Source organism: Anastrepha ludens, chromosome 3, assembly GCF_028408465.1.
Source record: "Anastrepha ludens isolate Willacy chromosome 3, idAnaLude1.1, whole genome shotgun sequence".
Lineage (NCBI taxonomy): Eukaryota > Metazoa > Arthropoda > Insecta > Diptera > Tephritidae > Anastrepha > Anastrepha ludens.
In genome coordinates, this window is record NC_071499.1 from 56,108,273 (window position 1) to 56,122,032 (window position 13,760).

General features: G+C 38.2%; 1 protein-coding gene across 3 annotated transcripts; it reads right to left on the reverse strand.

Annotated features, from left to right (window-relative positions):
* On the reverse strand, nt 1-6,713 carry LOC128858015 (transcriptional regulator ovo). Of its 3 annotated transcripts, none has more exons than XM_054093926.1 (5): nt 6,662-6,713; nt 4,409-5,863; nt 3,039-4,282; nt 1,957-2,433; nt 1-1,877 (listed from the first exon to the last, which is right to left on the reverse strand). In XM_054093926.1, the coding sequence occupies exons 1-5, from the start codon at nt 6,696-6,698 to the stop codon at nt 1,692-1,694; spliced, it is 3,399 nt and encodes a 1,132-aa protein (XP_053949901.1). In that variant the 5' UTR covers nt 6,699-6,713; the 3' UTR covers nt 1-1,691. The 3 variants fall into 3 exon arrangements, with proteins under 3 accessions (XP_053949901.1, XP_053949900.1, XP_053949899.1); XM_054093925.1 differs by lacking the exon at nt 6,662-6,713 and adding an exon at nt 6,566-6,655 and having other exon boundaries at nt 4,430-5,863; XM_054093924.1 differs by lacking the exon at nt 6,662-6,713 and adding an exon at nt 6,566-6,655.
* Nucleotides 6,714-13,760: the final 7,047 nt, after the last annotated feature.

The window sequence follows — 13,760 nt, forward strand, 5'->3', positions numbered from 1 at the left end:
TTTGACTCAACTTATTTACGTGTAGCAAATATAAAGCCTTTATTTTTTTATATTCGTTATTTTATTGGTGTATACTTGTGTGTGCGTATGTGTTTACTTAAAACTGCGTTGTGATAATATTAGTTGCTTTCGAACTTAGAATTAACGCATTACTAGAAAAAATAAACAAAAGCAAAATGAAAAAAAAAAAAAAAATGTTCTACGAAAATAATTACACTAACATATGTTTTAATGATAATTAAACCAAAGAGATTCAAATCAGTACGAATTGGTGGTTTTTTCACTTGTTTTCATTTACTTTCTCTCAAAGCTCTCGATCCTTAAACTACGATTAAACTTTATTTAAAATACATCTATTTATAAATTAAAGCTTAGCTTAACACAATTGCAAAGTTTTTTTTCAATTGCCTCATTTATGAGCAGCAAAAGCAGTGAGCCTAATATGTTTTTTTTAGTCTTCATTTCGACAAAAACGAAACGCTTACAAACTAAGTGAGTGAGTTCATTCGATAAACTTCCAATTATAGATACAATGAAATCAAGTGCGTTTTCCAACTTAATTAATGTTTAATATTTAATATTTACGCCTCTTTACACTTGTTGCTATTTAATTTAATTTTATTAATTCATTTATTTCCAATAAACTAACTTCAGAAAATATTATATAAAATAAACTATGAAATTCCTTTATAACTAAATCATTAATTTTAGAAGGTATGTGATATGGATTAAATAAAAATGTACATGATTCTTTTAAAAGGCAAAGTAAAACAAAAACAAAACTATTTAGATGTAATTAAAAACAAAGCTACTTCAAATAAAGATGTATAATGGTTTGTGTTCAGCCACAAAATAAGAAAAAAATAAAAATAAAAACCTATATAACTTATTACAAAAGTTACGCGAAATGAGATTTTAATTAAACTGATTTTTAACTTAACTTAACTCTTTGATTAGAAGCACAATTTTGTTTTACATTCATAAATGTACAGTGAACTCTTATTCCAGCCTTATTTTCCAACTGCTCAATTTCATATCTATTTCTTCTCGCACAAACTTTACATTATAAAAATTCTGTTATGTTACAAATATAAGAATAATGAGAATTAGTTCCGCAGTGTTATCAACTTAAAATCGACTTAAATTCTCTAAGAAAAAAATGTACAATACACGTATATCAATTTAATCATTTTACCTAGCTTTAAATGTCTAAAAGAATATACTCCCAAGTTTCTTTTTTTACATGTTTACATTGCGTGTCTGCGTGTGGTTTACGGTTGGCTTGAAAAGGATATAATATTTAACATATAGCCAAGCATTAAAAATATACGCCCATCAAAAAGTAGTAAAATAAAGCGCAGCAGCTGTCGCAGTATAAACATTTCATGGAGCAAAATTAATAATAAAAAAAAAAAGAAAAATTCCCAGTACAAAATGTGGCCAAATACAGGCAATGAATGAACTTAACTGAACTTTCAATAATTGTAGAAGTAAACATAAGCAAATCATATAATCTCCTTTAGGCAGTTTTTAGAAAACTCAAATATGTCAATTGAACTAACTACGCTATAAATATATAAGAAAGGCATGTTTTCGCAGCAGTTCGATCAGTTCATTTCCATCTATTTTGGGTGACTGAAAATTGGTGTGTGTATTATTTACAACGTGGTACTATTGGCCACTATACGTTTTTAATTATGCACCGGCATTGGCAGTTGTCCTAGCAAATTGTTGGCGAATTGTGAGTTCGTAAATTTGAAATGACGCTTATCATAAAATTTCAACAATGCAGGTGAGTATGGATGATTTTCTTTCAAGTGTATATAATGAACCTCGGGTTCGCAAGTCGTATGCCCACATTCCTCACAAACGTACATCTGTAAATAAGACAACAAACAAAAAAAAACATTATTTAGTGCGCATATAAAATGAAAAGTTTCACATTTAATATTTTACCTTAGCGCGCCGTTCCTTATACGCATACTGATGCTGCACACTGTGCACTTTGAGGCAGTGCGACTCTAGTGAACAGCGCTGCGTGAAGCTCTTTTCGCACAAATTGCACTTGTACGGTCGCACGCCGGTGTGTGTGCGCGTGTGGCGTTTCAAATCGAAGGTGTCGTTGAATCCTTTGCCACAAAATGTGCACAAGTAGCGCTTAATCTCCGAGTGACACTTCATGTGCCGATTCAGAAGGCGTTGTAACGAGAACGCTTTCAGACAAACGCGACACACAAACTTGGTGCCATCAGGCGCACAGCTCCCGCTTTCCGAACCGTCAGTACTAACATTGCCACTCTTCTTCAGATCATCAACACAATCAATGCTGCGTATACGATGGTGGCCCGTATGTGTGTTTTCCACAGCAAGTGGATTTTTGATGCCATGACCGCCATTTACAAATTCCAGTTGCACTTCTGGCGGCAGACCCAACTATAAAATAATAATTAAAATAAAAAAAATTGAAAAAAACCTTCAAAGTTAGGAAATAAAGTAGAAAACTCAGCATAGATAGTCACAAAACAAGTTCGTTCGGCGCACAATACAATTAGACGGATAGAAAATAAACATTAAATAATACTGAACGGCTTTAAGCCTACGTTGGGCTACCGGGTCTGGCCAGACTGGCTTTTTCAACTTTGGACGTGAATTGAATATATTTCTAATATAGCTAACGACTTGAACTGTCAGATAGCTTCCTAAAATTTAATTTTCTACCGATTTATGGATATCTTTTAAAAAGAATAAAAAAAAAAAAAAAAAGGCCAGAACCGGGCGCCCAACCGAAGGTTTTAAAAAAGGTGTCCAACGGAGGGTTAAATTAGCTATGTACAATTTCTTTAAGGACAAACATTATTTACATGCAGCAGCTATTTACATTTTATTATGTCGGTGCAAAGAATTAAATACACTTTTTACTAAACTTGAGTATATGTAATCCTTCTCCTACTACGTAGCATTCAAACAAAACGAAAACAATCAAACGATAAAACAATGCGTTATGTTGATTCTGCTTTTGCCTTGATTTTAATGCTTACCCTCTGCTGTAACATTTTGCTTTCGTGTAGCATGGCGACAGTGGGCGATGGTGGCAGTATGCCGGCGGCGGTTGCTGCCGCTGCGACAACACTGCTCAGCGGATCTCTCGCCACCATCGACGCAGACCCACTAGAGGAACTTGTACTCAATTTTCTAGAACCCGTATCGCAAGAACTTGCATTGAAACTGCCGGTCGAATGAGTGGGACTTACGCTTTGTATCAGGGGCTTGGTGTCCAGCATGGCAGTGCTGGCATCTAGCAAACCGGAAGTCGAGGCGCCCGACGAGTTACTCGCTGCCGACGACATGCCATGATGCGCAGAAAGATGTGCTGCATTCGGTGACGGCAGCGACAGATTACTGTTATCGCTACTGTGGTGATGATGATGCTGCATATGATGTGGCGGCGCAATGTGATGCTGCTGCTGCTGGTGATGATGTTGCGCTGAACCATATGGATGGTTATGTTGTTGGTATGCATGTTGCTGTGGTTGTTGTGTCAACAACATTGGACCGCCATGCTGCATCATGGAACTCGACTGATGCTGCTGCTGGTGTTGTTGATAAGGATGTTGTTGGGCATGATGCTGATGCTGCTGTTGTTGTTGCTGCAGCTGCATCAAATCACGTGTGGCATGTTGATACGATGGTGGTGGCTGTTGCTGCTGCTGATTTACGCTATGCTGTTCGTTATTCATGTGTTGCTGATTGTTGTTCACATGTTGTTGGTGCTCAAATGGATATGGTTGCATGTTGGCATTTTGGTTACTGCCGATGTGATTGCGTGAAATGTTGTTTGTTATTTGCTGAATGAGACTCTCGTGAAATGTGTCAAGCTGGTTGGGGTTGTTGCCGTCCACCGGTGTTATGGACACGGAATCAGGAGTGAGCGAAGGCGTAGACACCAGCTCGAAGTCTTGCCGAGGGCTTGTGGAGTTATCGTCATCCACACATTCCCGTTGCAAGAATGAGCTAAGGTCGACTGCATCGGAGAGCTGTTCCAACAAATGATCTGTTTGTGAGCTGAGCATAAGTGTGGCTGTGAATTGTAAGGGATCCACTGATCCGTTGGGGCCTTGCGAATTGGCAAGGTCCGACATAATTGCATCCTCATAAGCGGCAGCATTGAAATTTCCCGAATTGCCCATTGTGGCTTGGATTATGTTTTGCGCAAAAGCACCAATGTCAATCTTGGCCTCATCATACTCAATATCTGGCTCGTCCTTCAATATAATGCCGTACGCTGATGGATTGTTACCGTAATGTGGATGTCCATGATGGTGTTGATGATGATGATGATGTTGAACAGAAGAAGAAGCAGAGTTATTATATTTGTTATTATGCGCATGCGCAGAATAATTTGTGTTACCCTGGCCATTGACAAATGTACCTTCCAAACTACCACTACCACTATCATTTACACCGCTACCTACACCGCTGACACCATTTCCGTTCGTCGATACGCAGTCTATATAGTTGTTGTTTGACTGTTGTTGACCACCAGTATTTCCACCTGCTGCAGACATTAAATATGCAGCTGCGGCTGCATTTTGAATAAGGAAATTTGAGTTTCCGTTAAAATTTGCTGTTGAAGATGACGAATTCATTGCATTTCCACTCTTCAAGCTTTCGTAAAAAGGAGGAAGAGCACCCGAAGGTGGCGAATTTGGACCGTAATTGCTACGACCGTCACGGCCGCCACCCATGCCACCACCAGCACCGCCGCTGCCACCCAGTGCACCACCAAAGCCCGTAGGTGAACCAGCACCTCCACTGGGACTTTGATTAGTACCGTTACCCGAACCGTTCCCGCCGAATCCACTAGAGCCTTGAAAACCTTGCCCGGCACCTGTTGATGATGTGCGTCCGTGTCCGGCTGCGGCAGCCAAAATTCCTGGTAAACTACGTACAAGACGTGGGTTGAGCCGCGCTTGTGCAAGTACGGCACGCGCTGCTAATATTGCGCTTCGTCGACGGGCTTCGCGTAACTTACGTTCGCGATCTAAACGTTTGGCATTCAAAGAATCACTTTGCTCTTCGTCGCTATCGAATGAAGCAGAACGTCGTTTTGGTACGTGATAATCAATGGGCTCTTGTTGTTCGGGTCCGAGGTGCTCAAGTGAACAAGGTGGTAGTAGAACTTCGTGCTGGTTTTGACGTTGAGGTGGTGTAGGTGCTGGTTTGGGTGTACGTTGTATAACACTGCAACGTACTGCTGGTTCTGGAGGAGGAGGTGGACTGGGGCGTTTCTCCAAAGGGGGTGGAGTGCTACGCAAACGCAGTGAGAGTGGTTTATCTTCTGGCACCAATGGTTTCTCGTCAACAATAAGTTTAGAACCGTCTGAATCCGAGTCCGAATCACTGGAGCTATCTTCAGTAGGTGTGGTTGTATTACGACGACTTACCACTTCTACCGGATATTCTTTGCGTTGCGCTTGTGTTAATACAATACCGCCGCTATAAGGCTTATTGCCACCTAAAATCGATGAGTAGAAACGCGGTTTGTCAGTTTTTGCAACTAATTCGACACCGACTTCTACTGGCTCAATGACCTTGGGGTCCTTAACTTTTAGTGTTTTTGGTGGTTGTGTGAAGGAATCGGCCTGCGAATCCTCTTTGCAGTCTTCTGTTTCTTTTACAATCCTCTCTTGAATTGGTGCACTGCACGGCGAGAGAGTTTTGCACGGAGGCGTTTGTGGTTGGGGAGGTATAATCGATGTGGGTGATAGTGGTAGTGAAGCAGTTTCGGTGGTTGAAGCCTCCGCTGCTAAAGTGGGGACACCTGTTGATGCGTGATCGTTTTGTGTGATGGCAGATCCCCCGACTGGAAATAAATAAATAAAGAAAAAAAAGCGTATTAATAAATAGCCCTAATTCACAATATGTAATTACTTTCTTTAAAATGTTTGAAGTGTTAACTGTACAGGAATTCCTAGAATTAACGGAAGCAATGTTATTGGATTTTCCTAGAGTTAACGGTAAGGTTAAAATTTAAGAAAACACCCTATGTAAAGTTTTTTTTACAAATTCGACACGACTTTTAAACGACCTTCCGCACTTAATAACGGTTTAAGACCAATTAATTTACAATAAATTTTGGAATTTAGCAAAACTTTCAGATAACTGCGTAGAAAACGAACTGGAATTTCAAATAACTGTTTCCATGTCTAGACAGCAGGGAATTGTTGCCATATAACTGTTTAATTGTCAACGCAAATTAGACAATTTGACTTGCCAGATGCGTGAAAAGGAAATAAATTGTTAACAATATTGAGGAGTCTGTGAGGTTTTAGTACCATTTCAAACTTTACACAAATTTTCTAACCATACAGAGCTGGTTCGTTTATATTTATACGAGAAGCATAAACAAAACAATGTAAATAATTATACTTTTTATAATAAAAAAGGAAACATGACATCTCGTCGGGCAAACCGTTTCGAATAACAGTTAGCTTCAAGCAAAAACGTTTAAACATTTTATTAAATTCACTGTTAACACATCGCTATATATTCAAGCGTGTCTCACATGAAACTCCTTTGCGTCGCGAAAATTTTGAGTATACAAAAGTAGGTGAGCGAGTAATATAGGGAGAACATCTTTCTGAATTCGTCATTTCATTACTTTTTGTTAGAACACAAAACATAACACTTAGTGACATTGTGACATCAATATTGTAGAATTAAACACCATGGAAATCACTTTTGAAGCATTTGAATTTATTGGAAATGTTAAAGCATTAAAATTTGTGCAACTGATCAATGACGGCAAGATGAAATCACGTTGTCACTGATTGGTAAACAAACGGATTCGAAAACGGCACCCAGAAACTGAACTGTATAGATTTACGTGTATAGTGCACATTTTAAATTGGACTGTATAAGATTACTATAACTGAACAATTTCCGTATGAATGAATTGTAGTAGATGAAGTTGGGAAGCAGCTGTGCTGGAGAAAGCTCAAGCATTTAAAGCTTTGCTACAGTGTTGCCGACTCCAATTGTGTATATGATACTTTTAATGTTTTCCCCGTAAGCAAATTATAACGGAAACTTTATCTCGGGTTTACGCAGGACAATGCGCTGAATTTAATTGAAAATAGTATTATTATTGTCAAGAAGAAAAAGTGTGCCAGACACAAATGTCAAAATCTGTGAACAAAAATTTACTCTACTGATACTACCATATTTGAGCACATTCAACGCTGATACTGAGTAGGTATGGGAGATCAAAGTAACTGTGTTTTTTACGCACATATGCAGGTGCGTTTAAAACAACAACAAGAAAAGAAAAGAAAAACGCTTATCGACAATTCTATCTATAATCCGTAAAATTATTTGGCATTACTGTTCAGAAAATATAAAATCAATATTTATTGAAGTAAAGTACGAATAAAAAATGCAAGCGGTAAGAAAAATTTTTAATTTCAGAATTCTCAATTTTTTCAAAATTTTGAAAGTGTCTTACACGATATCAATGTACGTTTGATTCTCAGTAGTCCTTTCGCTTCGTGTATGCGGTCGATAAAGCAGATTGGAGAAAGTCGGTAAGAGCTGCATAGCTACATTTCTAATGCTCGAAATAGAAGTGCGGCGGAAAGCGGGTAACAGGTTGACGGGTGGTGAGCAGCCGGTCTACTCCCGCTGGAAAATTCGGTCGGTTAAACACTATTGCGACGGGATGGTTTTCAGCTGACATTTTGTGGTTACAATAAAATTAATTTTGTAGAGAAATTTTTCACAAGAAAGAAGTAACTGGCGCGATTTGTTAACCTTCCTATACCCGCGCGTTGGTCTGTGAGACCGAGAAAAGGATTTTACGTAAATTTTTGTTTTTCCAGAATCTCTACAAAGTTGAATTTACTGCTAGCTTCCGGTTTTCTTGCAAGCTCTATATTAGTGTTGATTTGGCGTTTGCACTAGACTGGCGTGTTGGTGAATTTTATAAAAATTGGTCTGTGAGACCGACGCGGGTATATGTGTAATTTTTTGTGAAGTTAAAGTAGTTATTTTGTTTTTTGTTTCTTTCTTATTTTTTTACGTTTTACTATTTTGCAGGTACTTTTTAATATTATAATGAATGAAGAACAAATCAGACTACTTTTGGAGGAAAAAAATTCGACTTCTGATTATGAGGATGAAAATGACAGCGACGTTGAAGACTTTGTTGCAGGAGATGTAGAAAGTTATGATACCCAGCAAGCAGATGATGAAGAAATCGACGAGGAGTTAAATGAGATAGATGATAGAGAATTTTATCTTGGTAAAGATGGACACACTAGGTGGAATAATGATGCTCCGTCAAATCGTGTAAGACGTCTCGCTAGGAATATAGTCACTCAACTGCCAGGGCCTAGAAAAGAAACAAAAAGCTTGAAGGACATAGGCGAGCTTTGGAGATTATTTTTTACTGAAGTTGTTATAAATCGCATTGTAAAGTATACTAATGAACATATTGATCTCATAAAACCTAATTTTTCAAGAGAAAGCGACTGACCTATACAGATAACATAGAAATCGAAGCCCTTTTAGGCCTTTTAATCTTTGCTGGAGTTAGGAGAAATAGTCGGTTAAATGCTAAAGATTTATCTCCTTTCCGGAGATATTTCGATTAACTATGAGCTGGAAAAGATTTTATTTATTAATGCGTTGTCTAAGATTTGACAATAAATTCACGTGAGCTGAAAGGACTGCCGTAGATAAACTAGCTCCAATAAGGGAATTATTTGAAGAAGTTGTAGCCGCGTTTCAAAAATACTACAGTGTGTCCCAGTTTAGTTTGATGTTTTTATTGCAAATAAATATTTTTTAAGCTAGAAAAGGCATTTTTTGTATTTTTTTTTTTGAAGAGGTAAAAGCGTAGGTTTTCTTTTTAATGCAGATTTTTACATGAATTGCGATATGCCATGATTTTTTATTTCAAGACTAAAAACTAATATAATTTATAATTTATGTATTGTCCAAGAAGTGTTTTTAAGTTATTATAGCTTATTTTTATTTATGTGAATAAAAAAAAAAAGTTATTGTTTTGTTTTTGTAGTACTTAAGAAAAAATTATCGATTTTGATGGCGTTTTTCTTAATCACTTAAAATCAATAAAATAAGTGAATACAAATTTAATGCGTAGTTTTATTTTTTTATTACATCTACGGGATTGAAAAATAATAATTTGTTTTTAGTTTTGTTTGAAAAAACTAATATTTTATGTAGTTTGAACTTTCGGTTTGTGAGACCGTGCGCGAGTATATGTGTTACAAAAATTAACGCGGGTATAGGAAGGGTAAACTCGGCCAAAATCGCGTAAGCGGTTATCGTGCCAATTAAGAAGAGGAAGAAAATATGGATGAGTTCGTGGTTGTTATTGTTGTAGCAGCATAAACATTCCGCACACTTACAAACGGGGAATGCTGTTGCATTGCCAGTCCTTGGCCGATTATAAATTCGGGTCATTTCGGTAACGTAGAACCGACTGAGTTCATGAAAATGTTCGTATGATGATGCTATTTTCGCTGTGGATTATTGAGACAGGAGTCCATTGATCAACTTACTTCAATACTTTTGGCGTTGGAGCACCACATTGAAGCTGGTAAAGCGAGCTCCGGCGAACTTTGTAGGATGAATTTCGTGAAGGCCGCACAAAAACGATTGCGGTGCCAGAAATAATCGATGTTGTGCGTGAATTGATAACGCGAGATCATCATGAGATATATCGGGATATAGAGGTGGGATACCGAGTTGGTGCATAATTTGACGATTGCCCAAAAACGGGCTCGTGTCAATTGGTGCAGAGAAATGTTGAATAAATTCAGCGACAAAAAATAAGAGTTCATCAAAAATGAAAAAGGAAAAGCGAGGTCAACGTCTTTCAAGGCCTAAAAAACTGTTACCCTATAAATAGCTCGGTTTGGAGGTATACACATCTGAATGGAAAGAGTGCTTTGAAAATTGGTTCAAGTGAATGACTTCTAAGGAGAGTATTTTGAAAAACAAAAAATCCACTTTTATTATTATTTTACTGTGTTTTCATTATTGGACGCAAATGATAAGAGGTACCCTCGTAGCAGTAATGCATATTGAAATTCGAATTATACTGATTGTGCTTTGTAGGTGACCCAGGATCTATGGAAAATTATCATTTACTAAATAAATAATTCTTATATTTTTGCGCTCTTAAAAAAATTCAATAAATCGTCATTGCTTTTTATTAAAGTTATTATTATTTATAGGGGATATATACAATATAACCCTAACTAAATTATCACACTGGCTACTAGGGCCTTCGGTGATGTTTGTCAAAGTTATTTTTTATTCGGATGTGCCGATTACTCGAATTGCAAAATTGCGGTGCATAACGGGCTAGGTTGTTGTTGTTGTAGCAGTACCTTTGCCCTGTCAGTATAGCGTAATCACCGGTCGTCTTCGTCTAGCTCATTTAACGGTAGGCCCAGGAAACTAGCTGTTTCGACGGGTTGCGTCCAGAGAGAGAGGGGTGTTAGATGAGTGGGTTTAATAGGGCATGTGAAAAGGTAGTTAGTGTCATGCGGGGTGCCTTCATGCAGGGTGCCTGCTATACATATGTTTAGTATGTCGGGGTCGATTCTGGATAAGTAGGAGTTTAACCTGCTACAATATGCAGAAGTAGGAGTTTAACTTGCTACAATATCTAGAACGTAATTGTGCCAAGGTTACGCGAGACTCTCGGGGAAGTTGGAGCTCTTCGTCTGCGATTGGTGGTGGTTGAACTCCGATAGCGGCATTTGGGGGTCGGGAGCTTAAGAAGGTGGGGAGAGTCTCCCGATGAATGTCGTTTATGGCCTGTCTGTACACTGACCGATCCAGTAACTGTCTGTTTGTTTTGTCTGAGATCCCGTCAGCGTTGTTGAAGAAATACCTCCTGATGTGCCTGGGGGGTGGCTTCTAGCTAAGTCGCATTATTCGCTTGAATTCAGGATAGGCCTGTTAATTTTCATTTGGTTTGAAAAAAATCATCTTCATGCATTTTTTTGCAATTTCAAAAAATATATGCACATACTTGCCTTTGGACCACCCGGCATAGGTGGGCGCTGTAAGATTTCTGCTTAATATTTTTTTCGTTTTCGTTTTTATTTGTTTATTCTTTTATATAATAATAAAACTACAACAACTGCAAACAAGCACAAAAGTGGACGTTTGGATAAGTGGTTCCAACACGTTTTCAAATTTAAAAATAGCAGCAATGAATATGCAAATATACTTACACATACATACATATATGCGTATGTATGTATATCCATGTGCGCGAAATACGTAAGTGCATACATATTTACATACATGCATACCAAACGGCGAACTGTATAATAATTTGCTTCACATTTTAATTACTCGAATTATAGCAACAAGCAACCAGTAAAGGAAATCGCGTTTTCACTGGAATTGATATGCAAAATAAAAATAGGGAATGACATTGAAGAATGCTAGGCATGGTGGGCACAGCATAAGGAAGGTGGCATACGATGCCATTTGTCATGCCGAGTGTACAAATGCAGCTACTGGTGGGTGCAACAAAGAATAGTCGATTTTCGCAAGTGAATTGTCCGTTTGTGTGCATTCATAAATATTCAATGAAGATGTTAATTGATTCATTTACTTGTGCCAACGTTGCAGTGTGCTGTAATTTAGCTTACACACATACCCAACTACACGCGCAATAAACGCTCGCTATGAGAAGCATTCATAACTGTGCGGAGCGTTCGACCGACCGGCTCGGCTTCGGTGGGTCACAACAAACTTAATATTGCATAGAAGTTCGTGTAGGAAAACTGCATTAAGGTGGACAAGTAAGAACACAAAACAAATAAAAAATTACAAGAAAAAACAACACAACAACTCTTGTAAGAATGGCAACAAGTAGAATAATACACACACCCGTACATACGCGCATACTTAGAGATAAATAATGCGCAAAGGCAAGGTTGCAAACTTGTATTGGAGTGGGCAACAGACGTGCGCGGTGTGGGTGGCGGCGATGAGGGTCTGGCAGCAGCGAGTTACAATCGCCAGTGTTTGTTGTTGCTGTTATAGCGCTTGTACTTGCTTATTGTTATAGTGGTTGTGCTTTTTTGTTGTTTTGTTGTTGCGCTTTTTGCTGCATGTTTATTTGAGATCAAGATCAAGGTTTTTCCCTCAGCTTCATGCAATTCCTCTGTTCTTACAGATTCGTACATTTTTTCCAGTTTATTTGCCACGACTAGTTGTTGTACGAGTAAGTGCGATGCGAAGGAAGAGCTAAACAAATTTCTAAACAGTGCAAGTTGCTGCAGACAATGGCAAAATTATAGCTGTTCAGCAAAGTTTAAGTGGATTTGGCTCAGCTGGGAAAGGCAACGGCGCAATTCTGCTCAACTCAACTAAACTCAACGCCATTTATTCCAGGAGGAGGGCAGCAAACGAACGCAACCAAGGCAAACGTTAAGTTGTTAAAAGATACCTAAAAGCAACAACAACAAATACACAAAAAACAGACAAACAAACATTGTTGGTCTCATCAAAGAAGGGGCTGCAAAAAGAGGCTTCCTCTAACAAGTTTACGAAAAAATCAAAGCCAAAGTCAGAGTCAATGGCAGAACTAAAACTTGAGAACAGCTATGCGGCGCGATCACGCAACGCTTTGGCGAGGCTGTTTTTGCTTAAAATACTCGTAAATATGTGCACACACAGGCTTTTACATACATACGCATGCATGTATGTGTGTATTTAGCCACATGCGAGCCATCCAAGTGTCAGCCTACCAAAGTTTGTTAAAGCCACGTTCAAACGTACACAGCAAGGGAGGGGGGGCGAAAAACATAAAAAAGCTGGTACCACAGGCAGCAAAGGGGTAGAAGAGGAAGCAGAAGGGGAAGAAAAATAAATGAAGTAATGAAAAGAATCACGCGAAACAAAGTTTGCAACTATTACGTCTGCTTGGCTGGGCACGTTTGGCTTGGTCGACGACAACGGCGGCGGCCATAACGGCGGGGCTGGCAACCAACCAGTGGATGTACATATCTTGCGGATAGAATATGCGCTACATGGCGTGTAATTACGTGAGTGTGCGCGCATGCGCCTCGTAGTTGAATTCAAAGTAGTTGCCTGAAGAATTCCAAAACTTGTGAATATATTGGACAAAGTGCCAGCAGAAGAGCAATGCTGGTACGTGTATAGGCCCGCTAACACGACATACCCTACTACATACATATCTATGTAGTGCATGTGCATACACATGTGTGTGCATATATGTATGTATGTATATAAAACGTGCATAATCGCCGACTAACGAAAGAGATTCGTATATTGCGCGTATAACCAGTTTTTTAGTTCTATACATTGTGTTATGTGCATGCGTATGTATGTATGTAAGTACGTTTGTAAAATAAAAAATTGAAAATAAAAGAAAATACATATATAAAAAATGCAAGCGCACAATTCAGACAAGATGCGAGATGTGGTATTTGCAGACTCTGCCTTTTAGACGGCTGGATTATGGCGAGCAGCCGTAGTACGCATTTTGGCATACTGGGTAATAGAAAATTAATTATATACAGATAATATATATTTTGTGGTAGTTATTAAAACGTAAAGAAGGCAAAAAATACAAAAAAAAAAAAAACAAAAAAAAAACGAAGCAAAAAAAAATTAATATATGAAAAAAAAAACTGCGCCGTGCTACAAAATAAATTATGGCATATTAATTATCATCATAAATA

Bases quoted from the DNA above. Each gene is read 5' to 3' on its own strand.
- LOC128858015 (XM_054093924.1), bottom strand. From the start codon at position 6,653: ATGACGAATTCAGAAAGATGTTCTCCCTATATTACTCGCTCACCTACT. The intron at 5,864-6,565 runs GTGAGACACGCT...ATTTATTTCCAG, and splicing joins GCGACGCAAAGGAGTTTCAT to TCGGGGGATCTGCCATCACA. The intron at 1,878-1,956 runs GTAAAATATTAA...TCTTATTTACAG, and splicing joins ATAAGGAACGGCGCGCTAAG to ATGTACGTTTGTGAGGAATG.